The sequence below is a fragment of the Phyllostomus hastatus genome, unplaced genomic scaffold (genome assembly GCF_019186645.2).
Source record: "Phyllostomus hastatus isolate PE091 unplaced genomic scaffold, TTU_PhHast_1.1 phas_contig_1162, whole genome shotgun sequence".
NCBI lineage: Eukaryota > Metazoa > Chordata > Mammalia > Chiroptera > Phyllostomidae > Phyllostomus > Phyllostomus hastatus.
Window position 1 is genome coordinate 11,221,455 of NW_025333537.1, and position 27,630 is coordinate 11,249,084.

At 49.7% G+C, this 27,630-nt stretch overlaps 1 protein-coding gene across 6 annotated transcripts in view; it reads right to left on the bottom strand.

Moving 5' to 3' along the window:
- Window positions 1–27,630, bottom strand: part of SBNO1 (strawberry notch homolog 1) — a 46,163-nt gene that overhangs the window by 13,451 nt on the left and 5,082 nt on the right. The window contains exons 2-21 of one of the 6 annotated variants that reach the window (XM_045842698.1): window positions 24,152–24,283; window positions 23,084–23,188; window positions 21,438–21,747; window positions 18,366–18,466; window positions 14,798–14,894; window positions 13,172–13,332; window positions 12,217–12,350; window positions 11,932–12,022; window positions 10,659–10,820; window positions 9,672–9,807; window positions 9,487–9,592; window positions 9,207–9,360; window positions 8,585–8,767; window positions 7,451–7,548; window positions 5,778–5,929; window positions 3,141–3,338; window positions 2,620–2,787; window positions 2,343–2,518; window positions 1,767–1,898; window positions 37–172 (exon numbers count right to left, since the gene is read on the bottom strand). In XM_045842698.1, the coding sequence (XP_045698654.1) occupies window positions 37–172; window positions 1,767–1,898; window positions 2,343–2,518; window positions 2,620–2,787; window positions 3,141–3,338; window positions 5,778–5,929; window positions 7,451–7,548; window positions 8,585–8,767; window positions 9,207–9,360; window positions 9,487–9,592; window positions 9,672–9,807; window positions 10,659–10,820; window positions 11,932–12,022; window positions 12,217–12,350; window positions 13,172–13,332; window positions 14,798–14,894; window positions 18,366–18,466; window positions 21,438–21,747; window positions 23,084–23,188; window positions 24,152–24,283 (2,932 nt within the window). Of the gene's footprint in view, window positions 1–36; window positions 173–1,766; window positions 1,899–2,342; window positions 2,519–2,619; window positions 2,788–3,140; window positions 3,339–5,777; window positions 5,930–7,450; window positions 7,549–8,584; window positions 8,768–9,206; window positions 9,361–9,486; window positions 9,593–9,671; window positions 9,808–10,658; window positions 10,821–11,931; window positions 12,023–12,216; window positions 12,351–13,171; window positions 13,333–14,797; window positions 14,895–18,365; window positions 18,467–21,437; window positions 21,751–23,083; window positions 23,189–24,151; window positions 24,284–27,630 lie in introns of all 6 variants that reach the window. The other 5 variants (XM_045842708.1, XM_045842717.1, XM_045842689.1 and 2 more) reach the window with 5 other exon arrangements.

Consider the following 27,630-nt stretch of genomic DNA (forward strand, 5'->3'; position numbering starts at 1 on the left):
CCCTGCCCGCGGGGGAAACTCGGCGCGGGGACTCACCAAACTGCTGGATCGCCCTGTCGGCGCTCCAGGGCAGCTCCAGCGTCATGTGGACCCTTCGCCTTTGGTTTTTGGCCCTCCGGTCTGCTTGCAACGAGATACCTGAGCTGGCAGCTTCTGATATGATAGCAATATTCTGTATCAAATGTAAGAGGGAAAAAGATCATCTCTGCACAAAGACAAACAGGGATGTACCCTAAAAAAAGTCCTTAGGTCGAAGACTGGGGGTCTGCCACTGCCCACTCTCTTCTTCCTAAATTACGAACCCCCAATTTTAGCTGAATGCACAGCTGCCCAGAATCAGGATTACACTTCCCAGTCTCCCTCGCAGATTATGGTGGCCACACTCCAGCCAGCAGACTGCAGTGATGCGAACAAGGCTCAGAAGAGGTCCTGAGAACCGACAACGCGCCCTTCCCCTCGCCTCTCCTCCCTGCTGGCTGCGCTGCAGAGTGTAATGAAGGACTCCGAGACGGCCGTCTCGTCGGCCGTCTCGTCGGGGGAGACCTGGAAACGGCGACCCGCACGTTAAAGCACGGGACGGAAAAGGCCTCCTCTCCAAGCAGCCAGGCCGGCCGTCCGCTACTCAGGGCGACGGGCACAGGAGGGAACGACCTCCCGCCTTGATTAAATCGGTACGACTGGGTTTTCTGGCACCTAATAGCCAAAATTAGTTCCAGTGAATACAATTCCTAATGCATAGGGGCAAACTCATGAAACAAAAACATAAAATAACAGATACCACGTCTATTTAGATCCTGTAAAACACATGAGCTTTTAAATATATTTAAAACACAATTTTGACAGCCCTATCATCTACTTCCTAGTTGCAAAGCAGAAAAATCAATGCAAACTATGGGTAAACACAGATGACTTCATTCCCCCCCGTTCAGACTGCGACACGGCACTGAGTGGTGCTGCCTGTTTTTTTTAAAACCTCATCAGCAAATCCTTAGAGCAACTCCAACTCGACGGGGGGGAAGAACTGAGTGGAGAGTCTCAACCACAAGTCACCCAGAGCCTACGAACCTAACGCAACATGACTGTGCAGCAGCAGCAGCAGCTGAGCCCAAGGACCCTGGTACACCGGGCACACTGCACACACGCCCAGATGCAGAATCAGACGGGGCGGGGGTGGCATCACACACGGTGCCCCTAGGGTGGCCCAAGAGAACGCAGCGTTCTAACACTTGCTTGGGTTCAAGATTGCAAAGCCCTCCGAAGCCACCAAGAACCACATCGAATTCCATGCACAGCACAAAACACTTACTACATTCATTTTAGGAGAAAATAAAGTATGTAAGTGTTCAGTGGTTGTGTGTAATTATTTCAAAATATAGAATGCAACATTCAATAGGCATAATTCATATTAAAAGAAAAAGAACCTCCCAAAGATTAATTTAAAGGTGTGAAAGTACAGGCAATATTCTTATCATTGAAGAACGTCCAGCCCTGGCTGGTAGAGCTCAGTGGATCAAGAGCTGGCCTGTGAATTGAAAGGGCGCCGGTTCGATTCCCAGTCATGGCACGTGCCTTGACTGTGGGCCAGGTCCCCTGGGGGCAGGGAGGTGCATGGAAGAAGCAACCACACATTGATGTTTCTCTCCTCCTCTTTCTCCCTCCCTTCCCCTCTGTCTAAAAATAAATAAAATCTTTAAAAAAATTAAAAAGAGCACCCAACCAAAAAAAAAAAAAAAAGGTGGGGGTGGGGGGATCCCAGAAAAGCATACCTTATCTCCATCCATAAACCTTTGTTTCTCCGTGATATTTAGTATTTCCACAGGGACATCAAGTTCAGATCTTGACTCGTAGGAAATGCTTCCGTCATCGTTGCTCACGACCCTCCCCTTGCGGCCGGTCATCTGCAGAGCCAGAGAGACGGTGGCCCTTACCTCCGAGGTGCCGGAGCCTCGGCCCCGGGCCCCTCACCGGGGAACCCAGTGCGGCTGAAGGGCCGACGCGCCCCGCGCGCCCGTGCTGTGCCATGCTGGCGCCAGGCACCGCGGGAGACGGGCACTGCCACGAGGTCCCGGGTTCCGAAAAGCCCCAGTGCCAGTGAAGGCAGCAGACGCGCGGCAACAGCCCAGCGGCCACCTGGCAGGTGCAGGGACAGACACAGGCGTCCGGAGCAGACACTCGGACACCCAGGGCTCTGGGACGAGGACTGGAGCAGAGTAAGGGCGCTGAGATCCGAAAGTAAACCAAACAGACCATTATGGGATACCCAAAACACCGCTCACTCTACAGGGTTTTACGAACAGCAAAAATGAGCAGAACAAGACACGCCCTGCTGAAGTCCTGCTTACCTCAGCAACGTTCTCGGGGCCGCCCAGTTCGTCGATAAGTTCATCCAGGGTGTTGGGGGGCAGGTCCTCGGCTAATTTTTCTAGTTTGTCAAGTAGGTCCTTCTTCATCTGCTGGGCCCTTTCCACGGCATCCTGACTCGTTACAAGGCTGTTGTTACTGTTGGTGTTACTGTTAGCTAGATAAAGACACATCTGTTAAAAACCGGCACGGGGTTCAAACAGGGCTCGTTCCGTGTAAGAGCACGTCTCGCGGACGAGGACGCGCGCCCACGCGTACCTGGCGCGCTGCTGGGGGCGGGCGGGATCACCGGTGTGGACGAGAAACTGGGTCGCTTTGAGCCGAGACCTGATGCTAGTAAGGCACTTTGAATGGAATCTGGATCTATACTCTTCTTTCTTTTCTTATCTTTGCTTTTCTTGTGGTCTTTTCTGATTAACCAAGGATCTGAAAGGTAAGAAGAGCTGTGTCAGACCATTTGTTAAAACAAGTACAGAATCATCAAAGGGACACACCTACTCCATTCCCCTGTGTCGTTGGCCGGTAACTCGCAACCGCCTGCCGGCCCCCGCGGCCCACTCCGCCCGCACACCGTGAGGGACACCCAGGGCCACGGCGGTCTGAGGTCGCCGTCGCCCACGCGCGAGCACGGCCTCCGCCAGACGGTCGAGGAGAGCGCGCCGCGCGAGCAGAGGCCAGAACCCGCGGAACAACCCGCACTTCCCGGAAGAGGGAGCACCTCAGAACACACGGGAGCAGCCCCCCCCCCCCCCCGCAGGCTGCTGGGCTCACTCGCTCACCGTCCTCGTCGTCCTCGCTGGACTCGTCCCGGAAGGGGTTGAAGTCGTCGTCGTCCCCCGAGCTCATGTTTTTGGAGCTCTCGTAGTCACTCTCCTCGCGGTCGGAGGCGTCGGACTCGCTCGCACTGTCGTCGGAGCTGCTCCCGGTCAGGCCGCCCACCCTCCGTGCCTTCTTGGCTTCTCGCGCCGTCTCCTCACCTGCCGCAGAGCGCGGACGAACAAGAGCGTCAGCCCAGCGCCGGGCTCCAGGGCCCCGGAAGGTCATCCGGACCGGTGGCCGCAGGGCTCCAGGGCCCCGGAAGGTCATCCGGACCGGTGGCCGCAGGGCTCCAGGGCCCCGGAAGGTCATCCGGACCGGTGGCCGCCGGGCTCCAGGGCCCCGGAAGGGACCTTGAGCTCATCAGTTGATTCCAAGGAGACCGGCAGAAGGAAAGCATTTATGTAAGTATGCAACAACAAGTAAAATTCACAAATAAGCGCTAACCTTTTGAACTTTCATAGAAATTAGGTCATGTTCAATTATTCTCATGAAATTAAAGACATAAATACAAACTCAAAACTGCCTTCAAGTGTACAAGTTTCAAAATAAACTCAGAAGAAATTGAACAATCAGAATCTCTGCCACTGTCACAATTTAACTATCAGGTTGAGAGACAAGATTTTGCAGAACACTTAAAAAAAATCAATAAATATGTCCTTGGGTGAGCATATTTAAAACAAAAACAAAAAACTGTGTTGAAAAAGAACCTCAAAAAGATGATTTTGTGGAATACAGCTGACCCTACTATAGCATGGGCTTGAACTACCTGGGCCCACTTACATGCAGACTTTTCTCAATGATTACTGTAAATGCATTTTCTCTTTCTACGACTTTAATAACATTTCTTTTTCTCTAGCTTAGTTTACTGTCAGAATACAGTATATAACACACACAGCACAGAACACGTGTGTTTACTGTGTTACTGACGGGCTTCCAACCGACAACAGGGCACACGGAGGACAGACTGACAGCTGCCGGAGGGAGGGAGGGAGGAGGGGCTGGGCGTGGGCCACGGGGTCAGGCCAAAGCCAGCGAGCAAGCCGACCTCGGGTCCAGCAGGGTGACTACCCGAGGGCGGGGGTGGGGAGTGAGAGCGCGTGAAAGCGGGGATGCGTGGTGACGGAAGAGGACGCGACGGGCTGGTGAGCACACAACACAACACGCACATACGGTGCTACAGAATCGTACCCCTGAAACCTGTAATTTCATGAACCAATGTCACTGCAATAAATCCAATGTAAAGACAGGCTATTTAGTAGTTAGGTTTTGGGGGATTCAAAAGGTGTAGAGGTTTTAACTGCACAGGAGGTTGGACACCTGCCTTCTTGTGTTGTTCAAGGGACAACTGCACAAAAAATGCATAAAACTGCATTTCTCGCCCTGTCTGGTGTGGCTCAGTGGATTGAGTGCTGGCCTGCGAACCAAAGGGTCACAGGTTCGACTCCCAGTCAGGGCACATTCCTGGGATGCAGGCCAGGTGCCCAGCAGGGGAGGGTTGCGAGAGGCAACCACACATGGATGTTTCTCTCCCGGTCTTTCTTCCTCCCTTCCCATCTCTCTAAAAATAACTAAAAATTTTTTTGTAAAAAAAGTTCACATATTTAAGATGCCACTAATCCTAAGACATTACTTCTTGTGCCAATAAGGCTAAAAAAAAAAAAAAAACAAACCACTGCCGGCTGTACTATAACCACCACCCGGTTTCGGGCGTATGGGAAGTGTGAACAGTGTCCTCCTCAGAATGAACGAACTCAGGCCCAAGTGTCGAGCACTGGGTCTACAGCACACAGCACCACGTTCCTCACGACGTCGTCACCACTATGAACAGAGAAAGAGGCTGAAGAGCTAACTTCTCAGACACAGTAAGCACCTACACACAAACCGCAGTCTGTGTTGCCATGAAAGGTCTAACGAACGTGGGCCAGTGCACTCCTGTGGATGAGAAAACAGACGAGCAGCAGCCTCTCGGAACAAGGGTGCGAAGACACACGGGAGCGCAGGCTGACAGGAAGGCCGGGTTTGGGTTCCCACACACCCCACCACTGGCTGTGCGAGCAGGGAAAACTCCTCAACCCCCCGTCTTCCTGTGCCTTGAGTTCCTGTTCGTAACCCTGAAAACTACTGGTGGCTGGTGTGGCTCCGTGGACTGAGTGCTGACCGTGAACTGACAGGTCACCCCATCCATTCCAGGTCAGGGCACAGGCCTGGGCTGTGGGCCAGGTGCCAGTTGGGAGCAAGCGAGAGGCAACCAACAGATGTTTCTCTCCCTTTCCTTCTCCCTTCTTACCCCTCTCTCTGAAAATAGGTAAGTCTTTTAAAACATAATTTAAAAAAAAAAAACTGAAAAACTGAGACCTGCTCTTTCACACGGATCCCTCGTGTGGCTGGTGTTTAACACCATGCCCTGCACCATTCGAACGGCTCCAGCTCTGACTTAAGACGGCTTTCCTGTGCTCTCAGAACTACACAGGCAACGGAGAAAACACGCAGCCACTCACCGGTTCGGGGCAGGCAGTCGAGTCTGGAAATAAATCACCTTCAGAGTGCTCAAATCTATACTATTTTCAACAACGTAAACCAAGCACCCACCCACCCACCTTTGCGCTTCTTTATTTTCTTTTCTTTACAAGGACTATCTCGGGGCGAACTGCTGTTGCTTGGAGCCGTGAGGTCGATTCCCAGCAGACTGTAGAGCTTCTTCCTGTCCGGAGCGGGGAAGTGCTTCTCAATGAGCGACTGCAGCACTCCTCTGTTGGGGGGAGGCGGAGAGGGACGTGAGTGGTTCAGTTTGTAAAGTAACTTGTTATGTATAAAATCTCACTTCAATACTTCTTAAAAATCAGTGCTTTAAGTGGGGCACTGCTAGGCTCACAAGGACAGAAAAGCACAGATTGGCAGGGGCCTGTTTTGCTTTTAAAAGCAGTTTTTATTTGTATCTTAAACGGAGCCACTTGAATGTATTCCCTAAGGGAAGACACAGTATGGTGGAAAATCATGTTGCTAATTTTACTACCAGAATTACAACAGGTGATTCAGACAAACAGAAAAACAATACCAAATTTTTTTAAGAACTCATTTTTTACTGTCTTATGACTGCTTGCAATTATTAGAGCTCACTAAACTGAGGCAAAGGAAACTTGTTTCTTAGCGGTTTCACAACTACTGAAGCTGTGATTTCAAATGCACAAACGGGACCCTGACGCGGACACCAGGCCCAGCTGTCACAGGTGCCCACGAGGCACAGGGCACACAGAAACCGAGCCCCCCTCGGTGCAGACCCTGAGGACACCACTGTCAGAACGCCCCGCATCTCAGCACTGCTGTGGTCTCCAGCAGACACACTTATGTGTCCACACAGAACGGCAAAAACTAGTATCAGAAAAACTTAAAAAGAGAATATAGATGAATCAAATATTTTGCCTCCAGGAAATGCCAACATTTAAACTAATCTAAGTCAGGGATTTTCAACCAGGGTGCCACAAAAATTTTTTAAATACGCAACCTATTTCATCAGGGGCATGAACTCCTTTTCCCTTAGACCGTCAAACAAAAAAATGACAAAAAGTGACACAACAATAGCTATCCTGTGCAAATGAATCAAAATCATACATTCTTGTCAGATCAAGAAAAAATACTATGGGGGGACCCAAGAAAACCCTGGAATTGTCCTCTGGAGGGCGGATCCCCTTGCAGTACAGGCTTCCCTGTTGAGTGTTTCAGGAACCCCTTTGCATCAGTGCACCAGCTGGCGTTGTTGTGAGAGGCTGCATTCAGATTCAGCGAATTTTTTTTGAAGTCCATTTCATGGTAGGTGACTTATGTGCACACCCACCCACACTGTGCTGAATGTTCAGCAGTTTTTGAACAAAAGCAACATGCCCCAATGCCCCACGTCCCTATTCACCCCATCCCACTCTGAGAAATTCCCCTCCCCAATGAAAAAAGCCCTCAGAGGTGTGGAAGGGGTGAAACAAATAGCAAAGCACTAAAAGGCATCAACCTCCACGAGTTCAAAAACTGTTCTGAGCAGTGGGGGAAAAAGTCTCAGTAGGTGTACTGTACCAAATGGAGAGTACTTTCAAGGTGACTGAAATTTAAATGTGTTAAAATAAATACACAATTATTTATAAATAAATTATGGGTTTATCTGGGTCCCCCCTTGTATAATAGTTTTGGTGTACTGCAAAATTTTAGTAACTAGTTCATGTGTTCCATGAGATAAAGGAGGTTGAAAATCACTCAGCAAAAACTCAAAACCAGAACACATTACTTGGCGGTCGAAACGAAGTCATTCAGCTCTCCGCCGCCCTCTTCCAAGGCCTCTAAGGTCCTGGCTTCTCCTGTCGACTGCAGGCCGATGACCACGCACTGGGGAAGAAGAAAATGACACACCATTTTATGTAGCAGTTATACATAAACACGTGCATGTGGCTGTTTAAAGACGTTTTAAATATTAAAAAAAAGATTTCAAATAAAAACGACCATCATTGTGCAGGTGTGCTCACTTAGTCCAGGTATATGAGACACGCTTTGTGTGCAAACTTAGCTAGGAAAACAGGATCACAGCAGTGGACGTGACTGCAGCCCCTGCCCCCGTTTCTGCGTACTTCAAGTAGAGACACACTCATCGAAAAGAAAAAAAAACCTTGAGAAATACATATCCATGCCCTGGCCAGGTAGCTCTGTTGGTTAGAGCGTTGGCCCAATACACCAAGGTTTTGGGTTAGATCCCGGTCCGGGCACGGCAAGAAGCAACCAATGAATGCGTGAGTAAGCGAAACAACATCGATGTCTCTCTTTCCCCCACTCCGTTCCACTCCCTCTTATAAAAAAAAAAATATATATATATATATATATAGGAGAGCCATGTCTCTAACATATATATATGACATATTATATACGTATCTCCCCACATGTTATCAGTGGTTTTATCTGTGTATGACCAAAATACAGTCATGTGCCCTGGCTGGTGTGGCTCAGTGGACTGAGCGCCAGCCGGCCTGCGGACCAAAGGGTCAGCAGTTCGGTTCCCAGTCAGGACACAGGCCTGGGTTGGGGGCCAGGCCCCCAGTGGGGACTCATGAGAGGCGACCACACACTGGTGTTTCTCTCCCTCTCTGTCGCCTTCTCTTCCCCTCTCTCTAAAAATAAGTAAATAAAAGCTTAAAAAAATATGGTCATGGTTACTTTTTTTACATTTTTTGAGCTATCAAAATTCTTCATGACCAGGAACTGCTTCTATTCCTTTAAAAACCATCTTTTACAGTTTTCACAACATTAATAGTTTTGCAGCTATCCTTTAGAAGCAGGTGTTACAAGCAGGAAACCTGGATACCCAGAAGACTAGAAGAAACCCCACACACACAACCAGAGCACGGGTCTCCCGACGTGCTGTCCGACTCACTTTCCCGTTCTTGATCTCCTCGCGGGCCAGCTGCACAACCCGCTTCACCTTGGACGCGATGCACAAGTACTTGAAGAAGCGCTGGTGCGCCGACCAGAACTGCCCCCACATGGACTTCTTCATGCGCTGCTCTGCGTCTATCAGGTCCGCCGCCTGCTGGAACCGCTCCCTGGCCGCGACCCACTGAGGAAGCACGACCAGCGCCTTAGGCGTTTCGTCCCCGAGTGAGTGCACGGTACTGTAAACTAACTCGGTCAGAGCGGTGTTAGGGGCGGGACCATTTAACGTTAATGGAATGAAGCATCATCAGTAACTCGGGATCCTTAAACATTTTTTCCACGATGCTCACACACAGCTGTCCCAAAATTCTTACTAACTAGTGTAGGTGTTTTAGGAAATAATTACATGGTGACTTCTGAAATTATGCAACTAAAACAATGACTTTTATAATTTAGCAAAGAGAAGGCTTTGAGTATGAGAAAAATGATCTGGTGCTTTACCTGTTGTTTTCTAGCAGAAACGTACTCTTGCGGGCTGACCCACATTACACTGAACAAAACTAACTAACAGAAACATTAGCGGGTGCGTTAAAAATAGTAGGAATTAAGAAAAAAATTCTTACCAGCTTGACTGCTTTGTTATACATTTTTACATAGCTCTGAGAAAGAAGAACTTCCTCAATTTTGAAGGTCACTCCAGTAAAGCTCAGCTGTCGAGCAATATACATTCCTCTAAGCTTCATATCCATAGCAACTATTTCCATGGCACCGACACCTCTGAATAAAATTAAAACACACAGTAACTCTCATTAAATACAGTCGGGCTTTAACAGACGTGGGAGGGGGCCCAGCAGCACCCCCATCCCTGAGACTGCTCCCGAGGACGGCCCTGAGCTGCATTACCTCCGCTCCACCGCCTGGATAAAATCGCTGAACTCTCTGAACGGAGTTCCTTCACCCCATATTCCGAGACGGTTCATGTAGGCCATGTTTCGTGGTTCAGAAGCACCTGGAAAACACCAAAATAAAACATATTACAGCTGCAAAGATAACCCACACATGTTTATTTTAAATGAATAGCTACTCACCAGTGGCACTAGCATAGACAACTCTGGCTTTTGGCAGTTTGTTCTGAAGCTCTAGAACAGCTAAGCCTGTCTTGGTTGGCTTTGAAGAACCAACAGGACACAAGTTTTTTGCTTTATGACATTCATCAAACACGATCTGAGAGGGTGAATTAAGGAATGGATCACAGTGGTATCACACATCTGCAATCTTTCAGGAAGTTAGCTTTATTTCCCTGAGGCACTGAGAAGTGTCCGAGATTTCTGGGGTGATGGCCCTGGGGTAAAATTCAAGTGTATTAGGGGAAAGGATGCTGTTGATAATATGTCCCTGGGCATTAACTGGTTCTTAAAAGCACCCATGTACCTATCGTCCAGCTTTGCCAAACCATGACCTTCTGCCATACTTGCTTCCACTCCCACCCCCTTTCTCACTGGGAGCGCAGTTGTCCATGGAGTCCTCCGTGTGGCTCTCCTCGACTCCACGCCCCGCCCTCGGTCTCAGCGGCGTCCACACGCGCTGGTGTTCACTGTAACTAGACACTCGACTCACCGTCAGTGCGGAGGTAAAGGCCCGCCACACAGGCAGCCCCGGCAGGCTCTGTCGGCGGAAGCCTGGCCAGCGAGCCACGGGGCCAGCATTTCAGACCCCGCAGTCCCTCCTGCAGGACACGGGGGTGGGCTGGGGGCAGCCGAGCCCCGAAAGCGCTCAGGCCGGTTCCCCCCGAGGTGCTCTGCCACGCAGACGTGCAGTGGGGGTCCCCGGGAGGGGAGGACAGCAGTCGGCGTTCTGCACTCCTGTGGACATTTCCCCCCACCAGGAACTTAAACACTGGCCCTCGTCTGAAGGCAGAGGACAGGATCCGCTCTCCGACGCCCCTGGACTCTGTGACCACTCAGCCGGTGCCCCAGCAACTTCTTTAATCCCGGGATTCCTGGCTTCCCAGTGTTCTCCCTTACATTACCTTTTGTGTCATTAATGAACATAAAAACGTTTGTTGCAAAGGATACCACGCCATCAAAGTCATCACCGCACCAGTGTAGAAGCTGTTTTAACCTTGTTTTATATTTCCCGCCGGACTGGCTTTCACCGATGAGGGAAGAGTAAGTGGCAAAAATAACACCCTTTTTCACACTCCCATTATGTTTAGAAGAAATTTTTCCATACTTAAACTGAAAGAGAAAAAATTTAGGAAATAGACTTTTCTCTCTGAAACATTTACCCCACCCCCACAGCAAGGCGACCACACACAAAATGCCCGATACACGTGAGTGCACACACACGTGAGTGCACACACGCAATGCACACACCCACACAAAAGTGCACAACTTGACGGGGCAAGGGTCCAGTTCTCTGGGCCCCAAAAAAGCCTATCACCAAAAACAGATTACAAACCAAACTCCCCTACAAGAATCGTATTTATTCTACAAATATTTTTTATGCATTTAACTACAATACACGAAGCACTGTAATTAAGTTCTGAGGGAAACATAAGAATTATTGATCAATAGTTAATGTGCCCTCCTTCTTCAATTACACTGACTCAGAAATCAGAAATACCTTCGATGCCAGTCACATGCTCTTGTTCTGAGCAGTCAGTCGTCATCCGCACCGTAGAACTTGACCCATCGGTCCAATCAGGAACGCTCACCCCGAACAAGCTCTGGTGAGCAGGGCAAGACCGACCCACCCTGGGACTCCCGTGGCAAGTAGACTTGTGTGACTTATTTTCAAGGGGCCAAAGGAAGGGACCTGCAGGCCCATGTCTGTCTGTCCTGCCCTGTAACCCCTCGATTTGTGCGTAGATGGAAAACAGCAAAGATTTACTGAAATTTAAGATTCTAATCCCATGAGACTGTGCTTCAGACACTAAGACACATTTTCTTCCACTTGACAGAACTGTCTTCACACGCACGCAGCTGCGGGCACGCAGGCCCACTGGGCGCACAAGCATCCCCACCGGTCTCCCCTCCGCTCGGGCCCTCTGACGCTGCAACGGGCACGCCCCGGCCCTGCAGCTGCGTTACATCCCCGCCACCCGTGCACAGTAACGAAGTCACACCGAGGACTGGAGAATAAACGCTGGAGGGAGACAATACACCCGGGGTTATTTTGTTACCACCCCACCGGCACTGCACGTGACACACAGTCACCCACGCACCGCCAGAGGCCAGCACTCCCAGGTTTTCTGTGACGTAACTCACTGGATCCTTGTAACAACCCTCCCGAGTAGACAAGAGGCACCATTTACTGAATGACCAGCTGAGCAGAAAACTTTCATACCTTATTTAATGAATGGACCAAAATGTTTTTTGCTCCAATATCCCTCAGATCTCTTTCCGCATCGTACTTTAAATCGTTTGAAACACTGAACCTGCCACAAAAATAAACAAACAAACGCGTAACCAAATGCAGGTCCCATCGTTCTGGCAGTTTTCAGGAATAAACAAAACCAAGCTTGACAAGTCAAACAGTGCCGCACCCCCCGCCCCCCAGTGCACGCAGAGCCCGCCCCGCGCGCTGAGGAGACCGGCGCGCAGGGACGCCCCGCAGCCCGCCAGCACTCACCACAGCGCCCGCTTCCTGCTCAGCAGGTAGTTCTCGTAGATGATGCCCGCGATCGTCCTGCCCTTCCCCACACCAGCACCGTCGCCTATCAAGAAGCCAGCACGATCTCCATTAGGTAGGAATGTTTCATGCTGCTGCAAAAAAACAGAAAAGGCTGGTAATTAGTCTAATCCTTTTAGTATTTTGGTGATCAGTCTTTCACGCGTGGTTTTGGGGTTACACTCCCACGACCTACGTTTACATAAATGGAGTACGGTTTGGTTCAGTGCGGACAGTTTCTTTCCCTCTGACCATACCTTCAGTCTCGCTCCCCTCACACGCACCAAATAACTACCGTTAACGAACTGACGCCCACTCCTCCACTCCTTTCCCACACTCGCATAACCAAAAACGAACCCTTACGTCGTCGCATGTGTGGGGGGGTGGCTACTTGGTCACTATTTAATTTGCAGAGACAGAGTATGACAGAAACCCTTTAGAAACCACCAGCATAACCCTAACCCACTGTCTGGAAAACAGACACAACACCCGACCAGTAACACCCCAGTTTACTCCATCACCCCCAAGGGTGCGGGCTTTCAAATCTTGCCCAGCTCTCAGCCACTGCGGGGAAAGCTGCAACGAAGAGCCTGCATGCTTTGTTCTTCCCCGGGGTTCTACGGGCTGGACGCCCAGCCACGGTGCTGCTGGGTCAAGGGGCGTGTGCACTGGGGTTGGAAGACGTACTCCCAGTACCTCCCAAAAGGTTACGTGCAGCCCGTCATTTCCACGGGCAGCACACTCCCCACATCCGTGCTCCCTCCGTTTAATTTTCCAACACACAGATCGCCCACAAAAACCACAGTCACAAGTTTTTCATGCAAGAAAGGCTTACCGCCGCGGGGCTACAGCGACTACGGTGTGCAGACTGAGACTAAACCAGCGGGGCGTGCAGGCGCGGAGGAGCGCCGCCTACCTGGGCTGCATATGTGATCGCCTCGAGCTGCAGGGCGGACAGCCAGCCATTGTCGATGGTCTCTTCAGAGATGGACGTTTTGTACCAAACGTCAGGAGGAGTAACACTGGATAAAGAACTAGTTTCCACCACAGCGTCTGGGTGACGTAGGCCGATTTTTACTAAACAAAAATGTGAAACTACTTTAATTCCTCTAGATGATACTTCCAGTTGTGTTTTAAGGTACTGTACGCTCTCCCCACGACAGAGTATGAGTAAAGAAGTAACGTCGCGCTCCGGGACGCCAGGAGGAGTCCCTGATGACTAGCAGAGTGCTGTTTTGAGTCTGACCGAGCCCCAGCCGGGCCGCTCAGCTGGCGAGAGCGCGGCCCGCACCCCGCACGCACCCTGCACACGGAAGGGCCGCGCGGCCCGTCCCCAGGAGGGCTCCCGCCCCGGCTGCGGGCCTGCTCCCGTCAGCAGCGTGTGCACAGGGGAGGCAAGCTACCAACGTCTGTTCCCCCCTCCCCCCGTCCTCTCTTCCTAAAAAAACCAGTAACACACCTTCGAGTGAGGATTTTTAGAAAAGTATGGTATTAATAATTAAAAAAAAAAAAACAAAAAAACTTTTGGCCACAAAATTAAACAGCAACTAGTTCTCAAAAATGTACAAAGCAAACATAGTTTAAAATAGGGGCCAACCAACCTTGTCTATTAAATGGCGAGGAAGTAACTACCTGCAGCTCTGCAGAGCACCTAGCCTCTTCCACACCCTCCAACACTGCTGTTGCAGCTGCAGCCCACAAGTTCACCAATGGGCGGAGCTATGTTCCCATAAAACTTTATTTATAAAAACAGGCAATGGTTCAGATTTACTTTGACAACCTCTGGTTTAAAGGGCCATCGAAAAAAATTTCAATCCTTTTGTGAAGAGACTACTACTGGAAGGGAGGGACACAAAATTTCAGGAAGTACAACCTAAAACTCGTTATAAATGACCAGAAAAGTTTAAGATCTTAGAGCCAATACAGGTTGGTAAATAGAGATTTTTAGTTTAAGTGGTATTATTAGTGGCTTTTTATAGAAACCCAGAGTATACAGAAGACAAATTCCAGCCGCAAGGTTTCTTTCATCTTATTACTTAATTTAATGAAAACGTGAAAAATCTTATACAAATGATTTTCATGGCCATTATGGGAAAAAGGCAGAAATGATGTTCTTGTAAACCACTGAATTCGAGTGGCACATTTTATTTTTACGATTGTCACGTTTTTATGATTCATTTTAGATAAGCCCTGGGGACTACATAAAGCTAAGACACACATTTATAAGCACTGTTAATATGAACAAAATTTACTCGAAACAAAATAAAACCCAAGCTTTTATTCTTGGTTTTAAAAGACTTCAACCTGAAACAAAGTTCTAACTTTGTGTAGGAAAAAGAAAAAACCCCACAGTAAAACCTCCCTGCAGACCTTTTCCAGTGCGTCGCAGTTTAAGACGTCACCCAGCCCGTGCCCGTCGAACCCCGGAGCCCGCCCAACACTGGCAGAGCCCGGCAGACCCCGACGTGCAGGGGAAAGAAGCTGTCTAAGTTCAGGAGCCACCAGGGCATCGTTCGTCAGTCTGACAAATCCCCAGACGTACATTTTATTGGCATGTACTCGGCATAGGTTTCCGCATGACCCATCTCCTCTTCATCTTCCTCCTCTGGCTCATCTTCCTCTTTTACAACAGGAACCTTCTGCAGCACAGAGAGAGCACCATCAATTCTAGTTCCAGAGACCGGAGGCCCAGCCAGCAAAGAAAAACTCTGCTGTACAAACACCCACAATTGCCCTGGCTGGCGTAGCTCAGTGGATTGAGCGTGGGCTGCAAACCAAAGCATTGCAGGTTCAATTCCCAGCCAGGGTACATGCCTGGGTTGCAGGCCATGACCCCCAGCAACCGCACATTGATGTTTCTCTCTCTCACTCTCTCTTTCTCCCTCCCTTCCCTCTCTAAAAATAAATAAATAAATCTTAAAAAAAAAAAAAAAAAAAACACCCACAGTCTTCAGTCCTGGAAGCACGACATGCCACTTCTACAGTCCCTGAAGCCGGGGTCCCACCTTGTGGCTTCCCTGCTTCTCCAACGATGGCACAGACAATCCATGACCTACTCGCGCCCCTCACACACTAAGGGGTCACCACAGGGCTCCGCCTTCCCTCCACCACCTCAAATGCCGGCCCCTTTCCTTGTGCCCTCCCCCGAACCTCCGCCCTCACTCCATAGCCCAGCCCGAGCCAGGATGAGGGAGGACGAGGGCGGGGTCTGGGGGCGGCACATCTAAGCGTCAGGCCGCACCCTCCTCTCAGCTCACCCCCACCTGTCTCCTTCCGCTCTGAGCCCCATGCCAGCGCCCAACAAACGGGGAGTCTGAAGGTCCCCCTGGAAGACAGAGTGTACTGCAGACTCCTGTGCCCCGCAGACGCAGCCGCCGCCACACTCAGGGTCCCCTGTCAGCCATGGCCATCCAACAGTGAGCCCAAGCTCCCAGGGACTACCCCCGGGAAGCAGGAGGAACCCGGACCGTCCCAGCAGGCAGGGCAAAGGGTTGCCCGCACCGCGCATGCCCTCTGTCTCTCCAGAGTGTGGAAAGGACAGGGCGGGGAGGGACGGGGACAGGCAGACCCTGAACGAGCCGCTGTTCGCTACCAGTAAAACCCCCAGGAAAGCTCTTTATGAACACGGGCTCGCTCAAGGCCGGGGGCAGAGAAGCAGCCGCGAAGGCCAGTGCACCGAGAAGGCAGGAGGAGGAAGGGACCCGGCGGGACCTCCGGAGAAAGCTGAGGGAACGTGGCACTGGACGGCAGGGGCAGCTCTTCTTTCCCTTTTACGAGTCCGTTTTTATGGGGTCTAGAGCCGAGCAGGAAGGCACACGGATGCTCGATAAATGTGGGAGGGAAAAGGGCGGTGGGAGATAAACATCCAATCAATATCAGCCCACAGAGTGCACAGGAAAAAATAATAAAAAAAAAAACAACCTCCATGTTCTGAGCAAGCACGCCAGAATGAAACCCACTTTCAGAAACGGGGGACAAAACGGGGCCAGCCGAAACAGCCGGCCTGAGCCCCGGTTCTGCTCCTGTTCCACTGCGTGGTCCTGGGCAGGCGCCTTCCATTCCGAGCCCCCCCACCTCCACCTCCACGGGGACGCACACCACGTTAAGTGACTAACTTCCTCCTCTCTCCCTCTACCTTCTCTCTCCCTGGATTTAAAAAAGTTTTTTTAAAAAGTTAAAAAATAAATAAATTTTAAAAAGTCACCAGGAGTATAATTAGACGATAAGATGGTAATACCAAAGGGTCACAAAATCTTAAACACGTTTGGTAACATTTCTAAGCCAGCTGGATACAGAAGGGCAGCTGCCAGCAAGTCAGGGTCAAGGAGGCACACAGGAGGCGGGGAGACCGCAGAGCCTGTCAGACCCGCCCGCCGCACCAAGCGCATGCTCGCTGCTCAGCGGCAGGCACACCTCGCCAGACGGGGAACGCGGGCCCCCCGCTGTCAGGCACTCCTATTTTTCCAGGGAACCGAGATATCAAGACTTGTGTGTGCTAGCAAAAATTCAAGAACTTTCAAAGATTGTGGAGACCAAGCAGAACACATGTATTCACTGGTCCTGGTCCACAGGCTACCAGTCTGCAATGTGCTCCATGCCCCTAACTGCCAGCACGACACAGAACTATGGCAGATCACGGGCAAACGTGGGTTGACTGTGAACCTGAGCACTGACTATAGACAACGTATCTTGGAGAAACATGCATTCTTACTTTCCAAAAAACCCCTCTCCAGTAAGTGCTGGCACACAAGCATTCCATCTCGGGGACTGCCAACACACGTCCTCCTGGTCCCCAAGCACAGCCTCAGGCGCAGCTGCACTGCCGTCTCTAACTCCTGTCCCACCCCCAAGTGCCATCGACCCTCTGACACCCTCTGACACCGTAGTGCGCAGTCATCTCACCCTGTCTCCCTCTTCTCCTTTCCCCTCACCCTTTCCAACCGCCCAGTGCGGACCCTTACTACCTCCCTCCTGCATTACTTAACCAGCCTCCCGTCAATCTCTCCCGCCCACCCCACGCACCCTGAACCACTAGCAGACCCCTCCACACTCCAGGGCTGCTGGACCAAGTCCAAAGTCCTCCAAATTCAGCTCAGGAACCCCCAAAGCCCAAACCAACCACCCCATCTTCCTGCAAACCAAGTGTCTGGGCTCCATGTCACCTAAGCACATAGCCACCCCCGCCCCCGTGTCCACCGATGCTTTAACGTAGTGCCCCTCCAGAGACGTCCCCTCAGAGTCGCTGCACACTCAGCACCGACCGCCGCAGGGCAGGAAGCTGCTCTGGGACACAAAGCCTTCCCAGGCCGGGACGACCTCACCTTGCTCCAGACGCACAGCCCTTGCGGCGGGCAGCACCACGTGCCTTCTGCTGTAACTTACTACTAGAACATGCACGTGTCAGACCAAATGTCTCCTTGAGGGGAAGCCATGCAGGACACTTCCTGCAGAAACCTACCACACACACTCAGTATTGTACACTGCGTAGTTACTGAGTCAATACACCAGATCAGCGGACTCAGAGCATGTAGTGCGTCCAACGCGTGAGAAGAAGATCGTCATGTATGTAACTACTCATGCCCAGACCACTGCGGGACCGGCAGCTCGCGAGCAGCTGTGCACGCAGGCACAGCCCTCAGGCGAGCAGTCCCCAGACACTCAGCTCCGCGTCTGCGGCTCTTCCCGGGCAGGTCCGTCACAGGAGAGAGATGTCGGGGGTGCGCACAACGCTACGTCCGTCCTGTCAACTCTGCTAGTTTTAACCACCTTGGTCAGAATACATCCGTTTATTCCAGTGAGGTTTAAGCTTCGTTTGCGTAATTGAGTAGCCCGCCTTCACCCAAAGAAAGTTTTCTCAGGGTTGTCTTCTTTTATTGTTTACTGACTTGAGAGAGCGAGTCAGAGACAGAGACACCGACTCGTTGTTCCACTTACGTACGCGTTTGCTGTATGTGTCCCGACTGGAGACCGAACCTGCGACCCTGGCGTGTCGGGACGGCGCTCTCGCCAGCTCAGCTGCCCAGCCAGGGCATCTGAGGGCTGCTGAGAGCTCTCTTAGGCGAGTGCACCTTCATGCCACACAAAAACACAGACACAGCTCTGACACTCACCATGGTTGGGGAGAAACTCCTCATTTTCATGTCATTTATCCATATTCTTGCTACTTCTTTATTAGAAGACTCTTTCTTTATCGTACCATTGCTTACATCAGCTGAAGGAGAGAGGCAATTTATATTTTAGAACAAAAATCTCAATTTCTTTTCCTACAATTTCTTTAAAAATTCAGTAGTTTACCCACTTCCCAAACCGAAAAACACCAATGTGCTTATCACTATCTTAAATTAAGCATAAGAATGAAAACACTCAAAGCTGGGTACCATTATGGAAGAATTAACCTCAAAAGGAAATGTGTGCACAGAAAACATGAAAAGCATTTATCAAAAAGACACCTTAACCAGACCTGTTTGATAGTTCATTTCAATACAAATGCCAAGGGCTGACATTACTTTAAGACACTTCATCCGGTTCAGTAAAAACACACAAAAACCTGGTCCTCTCACCAAGACAGAACCGGTCTCACCAGGTCTGATGGCCCTTACTGGCCTCAAGGCACAGGGACTACTTCCGGAGGGGAAGGACAGGACAGCCGGGAGCTCCACTCCCCTTTCTCTGCGCACTCTCCTTACGCACAGCAATAGAAACCCCCGTGTGGGCGAGCGTCCGTCCAAGCGGAACTGCCGGGCACGGCGCCCGGAGCCTCTGTCACTCCCTAGCCTCCATCTCTAGGGGTCCCGGAAGCACCCGGGGACCCGGGGTTCCTGAGATCAGTGTGAAAATCACACCAGGGATACTGTGAGCACCTGGTCTATTCTTCCGACAGATGGGGAGTGTTTGGGGGCCCGTCACTTGGGAGTCCGGAATGACCAGGACTGAAGTGTGGACAAACGAGGAACGCTGGGAACAGAGGCAATGAAGTCACGGTGGGGCACGGCCTGTGCCACGGAAGTGTGGGAGAGCCGGCGGACAGCTCGCAGAGTGACAGACAGGAACCCGGGGGAAGGCGCGGGCGCAGACTGGAGATACAGGAGAGAAAGAAGAGCACGCAGCACCACGCTCCCTGCAGTCGCACCCTTGAACGCGCTTCCCGTCTGGTGAAGGGTGGCCTTCCCCAACACAAACGTGTGCCTATCTTCCGCGCTCCCCCCCTCTCCCAGCCCTGGCCTGGCCTGGCCTGGCCTGGCCGAGCTTCCCGGCTCCCACGCGAGGACGCCCGGACCTGCCGCCTTCTGTCTCCGGAAACGCCTGCCCCGCCGTCACGCGGGCAGCCCCGCGCTCTCCCGTGCCCCGCGGTGCCCGATGCCTGCCCCGCGGCGCGCACGCCTCAGCCTCTGCCGAAACTCCCGCTGAGTGAGGGCGCAGGGGCCACCCCCCCGCCGCTCCCAGAAAGGCAGCCGTCCTCCTCCTCCTCCTCCTCCTCGGGAAACCCAAGAACGTCCCCAAACAGCAGCTGATCACCTCCACGTCTCCCAAGAGCCGACCTGGACGCTGCCCTACACCCCAGCTGGGTCAGGGCCCCGGCCCTGCTCCCCACGGCAGGAAACGGCCACCAGCCCGCACAGCAGCGCAGAGACAAAGATGAGAGCATCTGGTGCTGGAACTGCCTGTCACTGGAGACAGTTCTACATCAGCCTACAAACACTTTCTGCACCCCTTCCTCCGGAATGCCCCCCACTCTCTCCTCTATCATCACAAGCACATTTCCCCTGCTAAGCAGTCAGTTCTGCCACAGAATTGGGTATTGGTCTATAGCAGGTATGAAAACTTACCTCCCCCTATCAGAAAAATAAAGCAGCTGTTTGGAAGGAGGAACTGTCCTACTCAAAGCCCATCACCTCATTCCAGAAGCCGATGGAATGTGCTAGCAGACGACAGTGGTCAGCTCAGGATATGACTGAGGTCAGAATGAGCGTCTCCAACAGAGCCCATCGCGGTTTGAGTCCATGACAGGGACGCAAAGACTATGTAGTTCAATGGACAAGACAAGGAAAAAATATCCCTCTTAAGAATTCACATCTTTCTGTTTCTAAAAATGTATTACCAAAATTTGCTATAGCCAGAGTTAAAAAAGACAGATTCACTCTATTTTACCCTTGAAAGTGACCTGACTGCGCTGAACATGAAGCCGCCTCCGGGCACCACACTTACAACTGCGGCCGCTCCCAGGCCACTGCCCGGCTCTCCCCACAGCGCCCCGCGTGACGCACACCCAGCGCGGCCCCGCCGGAGCGGAGGCCCCACGAGGGCAGGGGTTGGACCGGTCTCCCTCTCAGCCACAGCCTCAAAAGCCCCCGAACAGTGCTGAGCACACAGGGACTCGACAGATATCTGCTGAATGAGCAACAACAAAAAAACCACCCCAGGGAAGAAAACTAACTACAAACTCTGCATCCCTTATGCATAAATGAATTCCTAAAAAGGTGTGATCAAACCACTGCTGCGCTTTTCCCTCTGCACCTAAACCTATCCTTAGAGTATTACGGATCAGCTAGCGGTAATGGTTGTACAATTCCGTGACTACACTAAAATCCACTCAATTGTATACTTTAACAAGTGGGTAACAATAAAGCTGTTATTAAAAAGTACTATGTGAGCTCACCCTTCAAAAAAGACATAGTATTACTTTATAATGAGAGACTGTATGCATTTTGAAAGAGAATTTCCTAAAAACACGACTACCCACAAGCAATAAAGCCAATGACAGGTGAACCATGAAACTGTGAAAGTCTGAGTTAAAGTATCAAGCTATCAGTTTAAAAGCCTGTGAACCTCAAGCATGGTCCAAGGACCACCAACAACAGCACCTCCAACAAGCTGTTAGAAATGCAGACTCCTGGGCCCCCTCCCAGACCTATTGGACTGACTGTTTCTGAACAAGGCCCCCAAGTGACTCACAGGCACACAAAGTTTGAGAAGCACCGGTTTAAAGGACTGAGACAAGTGTTCACTGGTTATTCACAATACATAAAACTGAGATCTCATGGTGCTGACGAAGCCGCCTGGTGATCCCAGACTTCGTTTCAAAGCTAAACGCTAAGGCTTCCGAACTTCTGCTTCTCTTGAGTGGCACAAAGACGAAGTACCACGGGCAGACAACGGACACCACCGAAAACAGACGAACTTACTAGCTGCTGTTGCAACGGGCTGAGCAATATTAGCTGGTGGCTTCAGTTTCATGAGTTCGTTCAGACTGTTATTTTTTAGCAAGTCCTTCAGTTGAACCTGGTCCTTCGGAGGTGCGGAGGTCACGGCGTTTCGTGCTGCTGGTGCTGAGACGGAAGGGCGTGTGTTTGCAGTGGTCTGGATGAACTTTGTCAAAGTGATGGTTTGCCTGCTCGTTGTCACAGGCGGTGTTTTAGTCATTACGATGGTAGATCCCAAGGTCGGAAGCTGATTTATCTGATTCAGCACAAACGTCGTCGTAGATGGAGGCTGCTGCTATAGTGAAGGGAAAACCACATGCATCACACCGCTGAAAAATGCTTTGTTCTTCAACACACCTAGAGCCTAGACCCATGAACACAGTACGCCGTGTAAAACCCGAGAGAGACTTTCGTTCTTGCCTAGCTGTTGGCGCTTCACCTTAAATGTGAGCACAGTAAACTACCAAGTGAAAGTACACCGTTCTGAGGAACGAAGGGACGGGGCGGTGTGACCTCTTACACCACTGTCGGGGAGAGCAAACGCCACATGGGACGTGCGGTGACCCTCCAGAACACGAGGGCCGGGGGCAGGAGGAATGTAACATCCCGGCGCTGCCCCGCGAGGCAGACGACAGTGGGAAAGTGCGGAGGCCTCCGGAGGCCAGGCTCTGTGCAGGCGAGCCCCTTTCCGTTCCCAGCACTGCACGGCTCCCACCCGGCGCTCCGCCCGCGCTCGCACAGCCCACCCGAGGGTTAACGGGCCAAACCGTCAGGCAGGGCTTTCCACTCCCACGTCGCACAAACGACCCCGCTGTGTAAGTCACAGACACTGGCGACAATGCGCATGCTGCCTCTGCGCCGCAAACAAAGCCACGCAGCGTTTGTACAGGGGAGGGGCGGGAGCTGGACGCGAGCAGAAAAAAGGTCAGGATTTAAGGATAACGGGATGTCTGTGACTACAAGCGACTACAGTGTAACTGAGATACTTTCATAAATATAAGTATCTTTCTACTTCCTTTCCTCCTCAAGCTACCTTATTTCTCCATGACGCCTATAACAAGAATCTTCTGGCTGCTATTTATCAATTTTACATAAAACTCTCAAAACAGTAATTTACCATGAGTTGTCAGATTTTAACCAGTTTGTCCAATAATTTTATACCACTCAACTTAAGTTAATAACCGCTATATTTAAGGTAAGGTCAGAGAAAAATCTATATTTAAAGCACAATTATAATCACATAAAAGTTATATATACCAACAACTATAATAGCATAATCAATAAAATGCAATAAAAAAAGGAAAAAGTTACATATACCAATGAACAAAAGCTGAAATAAACAAGCAAAATTGAAAAGTGCAGTGGGATAATGCACAGTTAATCTTTTATTTCATAAATTGTGTATCATTTGCAGTAATGTTTGTTTTGTTCAAATTATCTTTTGAACAATATAACTATGATAAGAATGGAACAAATGTTTTTACAAAGTAGGAGATGAGAGCAGAATATTGTGAAAGAAGTAGCAAAAAGCAGAACTACTAAGATAAAACTGTTTCGTACACAAGCTCATTTTCTCACTACACTCCTAAACTATTTCAGGAGTAATGCCAAATCTAAGTCAGTCTTACCCTAACATTTAACAGTGCTGGACTAGGTACCGTCTCTGGTTCTTGTTTAACAGGAGCTGCTGCTTCAGTCTCCAAACCTAGTTCTAACGTACTGAGTGGCACTGACTGGAGAGAAAACAACATTGAGAAAAATAAAGAATGACACAGTGAATTCCATTTCAAGAACAAGAGATGTATTTATTTTATTAAAACAAAGAGCCCTGGCTGGTGTGGCTCAGTGGACTGAGTGCCCACCTGCAAACCAAAGGGTTGCCGTTTGATTCCCGTTCAGGGCACACGCCTGGGTTGCAGGCCAGGTCCCCAACTGGAGGGCGCACAAGAGGCAACCACACACTGAAGTTTCTATCCCTCTCCTTCTCCCTCCCTTTCCCTCTCTAAAAGTAAATAAATAAAACCTTAAACACAAATAAATTAAAACAAAGAGTGTCAGCCTTCACTGTCCAACAGAACGCAGGAGCGCGGATGCCAGGGCAGAACCGCCGCCTCTGCAAGCACAGCCTCTTCACAGAATCACACTAACGCCAGAACCTCCCTTTTGCTTTCAGAAACCGTGTACAGGGAAACTCAGAAAAATGTTCCTATTCAGTATATAGAGACAAACTATCAAGGAGATTAACCATCCTCCTAGAAAACTCTATGAACAATTCATCTCTTTCTTTTACATATACAGCATAGCAAAACAAAAAATGCTCAATTTTCAATGCAAAGTTCTTCCACCTCATGAGTTAAGACTAATACTAGCATAAAAAAATCCTTCAACCCTGGCTGGTATGGCTCAGTGGACTGAGCACCAGCCTGCGAACCAAAGGGTTGCCGGTTCGATTCCCAGTCAGGGCACATGCCTGGGTTACAGGTCAGGTTCCCAATAGGGGGCATGCAAGAGGCAATCACATGTTGATGTTTTTCTCCTACTCTTTTTCCCTCACGACCCCTCTCTATAAAAATAAAATCTTTAAAAATAACTTCATATGCACGTTTAAAATTAAGGCTTAATAATACCTACTTTTATAAGTACAAATTAAAACGAAGAAAACTACTTTTCAGAGGCTTAGGAAAACTCTCACTTACCTGGTGGACTGGAGGTGGGGGTGTTGGGGTTGCAAGCCCTGCATCTCCACCATCGATATCGAAGAGGTCATTTGGACTGATTCCACTCTCACTCAAAGCAGCAAGCAGTAAATCTTGCCCCGGCTCCACCATCTTTAGAACAAAATATTAAATATTAACATAACAAACTTAAAATCACAATTAACTCTCTTCTACATACAAACCAACATTTCCTACCAGACCCATTCATTTTTTACGAAGAACTTGATGCATGTTAGGCAAAAAGCATGAAAACAGCCGCTGACCCCCAAACCCACGCCGAGACCGAAGGGACGGAGCAGCCTGAGAAGCACTGCAGGAGCGTGTCCGTATGACAGTGTGGGAGCCGAAGGAAATGCTGCCCTCCGCCTAGGGAGGGAGGGAGGGAGGTCCCAGACGACCATGGGCGGGGTCCCAACGAAGAAACCACCTGAGGGACCAGGATTTTCTGGATGGTGACCTCGTCTCTTGGAGGCGTTGAGCGACGCTCACCCTCTGCAGGGCCAGCAGCAGGGGGACCTCCCGGTACTGCCGTGGCAGGCCAGGGGGGCGCTGCGCTGCACCGGGGCGCAATGACGAAGGAGGGGCATGGATTTCAAGGTATTCAGAAAGGAGATTCCCTAAGACCAGATTTAAATAAAAGCTCAAAACGGGAGAGCTTTTTAAAAAAAGAGTTGATGGGTCATTAGAAAAGTAATCAGAAGTTGAGCCCAGGAGACCGGAAAGATGAGTTACACGGACTTTAGGGGAAATGCCTGTGCAGGAGCGAGCAGCCACATTTTACGGTAGGGCTTTCCAACTGTCCTCTTAGGAGCAAGATCAAAGTACTCTGCCACCGGCAGGGAAGAAAACCCCAACAAAGCCTTCTCAATGTTAACTTTTCTCTTTAATGTATTGAAAATAACCTATTTATATACACAAAAGTACTTATGGGAAATCTGTCGTTTCTCTCAGAAAACTAATTTCACGTTATATAAGTAATACACGGATTTTCAGCTGGTCCATTTGTTTTTAGACTATACAACAGAACTAAATGCCAGTGTTTCATCATGTCCTACGAAAGCCAAGTTGTTAGCCAAGAACGCCATGACCATGACTCCAACACGCAAGGACTGTGGTCTTAGATGAAATCATGACATTTAACCGAGAAATCCTTCACTAGGGAGGTCTATGGCCCACGTGCTTGTGTACCACGCAGAAAAAGTTGTGACGCACACATGCATGCCTTTCAGGCAGGAACCGCAGACATCCAGAACCGAACCTAAAGGCAGGCCCACCGCTTCAAGGATGGACGGAAGGACGGAGAGCCCGAAGACCGACCGGAGAAAGGGAAGGAGCCTAAGGGAGGCCACCGCTGGAGCAGGAAGGCGGAAGGAGGGGGCGGGCAGTGACGAGGCGTCTCGCACAGCCTCACACGGTGCTCGGCTCTCCATGCACGTCTCAAGAGCACAGCCCGAAGCGAGGTTAAAAATCGAGGCTCAGAAAACTTCAACTACCAGGCCAGTGCCACCCGCTGCATCTAGATGGCTCAAAGCCCACTGGTTCTCTTTTCAATGCTTAGATCAGGAAGCCAATGCTGGCCTTGCCAGGTGGCTCAGTTGGCTGGGGCACCGAAAGGTTGCGAGTTCGATCCCAGGTTAGGGAGCATAAGGGAAGCAACCAATTACTGTCTCTCTCTCACACGGATGTTTCTCTGTCCCCCCCTCCTTCCTCTCTAAAAATCAATAAGGATTTTGATTTTTTTTTAAGGTGACAATTTTTTCAAAAATTTAAGAAGTCAATGTTGGTAACCTTGAAGTTTCAACACTTAAAATCGGAAGAGGATGGAGTCTTAGACAGCAAGATGAAAAGAGCATGGAAGAACAGACCCCATCAGAGACAAACGGCAGAAATGTCCCAAGATGAACTTAAAGTAAAGTGAATCCATTTTTCTAACATAGACATAGTTGACCATAGTTCACAAACTATCCAAGTACACAGTAAAAATATGTTCCATGAGAGCTTCAGCAACGCTTTAAAAGACCATTTCAATCCATACAACACCTCATCGGGACCCATGGGAACAGGGGGTCTTGGCCCACTTGCTCTGGCTAATCTTGACCTAAGTTAATAGAACTTGAGACTATCAAAATGTCATCCTCTAAAAGTAAATACTGGAAATGGTTTATTTACATTCGAACAAAAGCACATTGTTTCAAACCAGTGACTGGTAAACTACAGACCACAGAATGCTTGGAGGTCCCAGGGCCTATTAATTCATCAGATAGGCACCAAGCCTTGTCTGTTTATACTCAAAAGTACAGAAACCTTACTACTGGAAAAAAAAAACTCACTGAAAAGTGTTACTGAATTAATGAGAGCTTTCTGAAATATACTTCTTAAACAATAAGCATTGAAAGTACAAAAATATCTTTGCCCTGGCTGGTGCGGCTCAGTGGACTGAGCACCAGCCTGCGAATAGAAAGGTCTCCGTTTTGATCCCCAGGCAGGGCACAGGCCTGAGTTGTGGGCCAGGTCCCCAGTTGGGGGCGTGCAAGAGGCAACCAATTGATGTCTCTCTCACACATTGATGTTTCTCTCCCTCTCATTCTGTCTCCCTTCCTCGCTCTCAAAAGGTAAATAAAAATAAAATCTTTAAAAAAACCCAAACCCTAAGACTACCTGTAGAGTATACCAAATTGTCATGAAAAGTAGAATTCAAAATTGCTAATCAACTTAGCCCTGCTTATGTTAGTTGAGAGTTGCTTTCACGTGTTGACAACATATAATTAAAAATAGATTTTCACGGAAGGGAGGAATTTCGGGGAGAGACTTGTTGGTGTTCAGACCAGAAGTGATGGCCCCAGTTCAGTTACCTACTCACAGTTCACTCAGAGGAGCCACAACTGGGACCTCTGAGCTGAGAAAGACATTTTCTCTTACAAGCTATCGATAAAAGACATTTCCACTTTATATGCGTTTTACACACGAACACAATCTAGGGGCATCTTCTCTCCTAGCCAAGTGGGTGCAAATTCTCTGCTTGCACTTTTTTTTGCACTGAGGAGTAAAAGGGGTAGAGAAGGAGCGTGTAACTCCATTAGGCAAAACTCATCACATTTAATCGTATTCCTGTTTTGAAATTGTTACAGACTCACAGAATGCAAATGCTCAGGCTGAGAGAGCCCGTAACAGGCGATACTACCCACCCAAAGTTCTCCTCCTCAGTTTACAAATGAGTAGGGTTTATTCCCAAGGGAAAACATGTTCACTCGATACCCATGTATAAATATACCCAAGTACATATAAATACACAAGTACCATATAAATGCACATACTGTTAGGTGTAAGAGAACTGTGTTACAATGTGTCAAAAAGGAATTCACAGACCTCAGATGACATTCCAACTTGTAGCAGTCTAACAAACTCGAAAGTTACTAACAGCAGTGACTCTATGCCATCGCAAACAACGGACAGCAAAA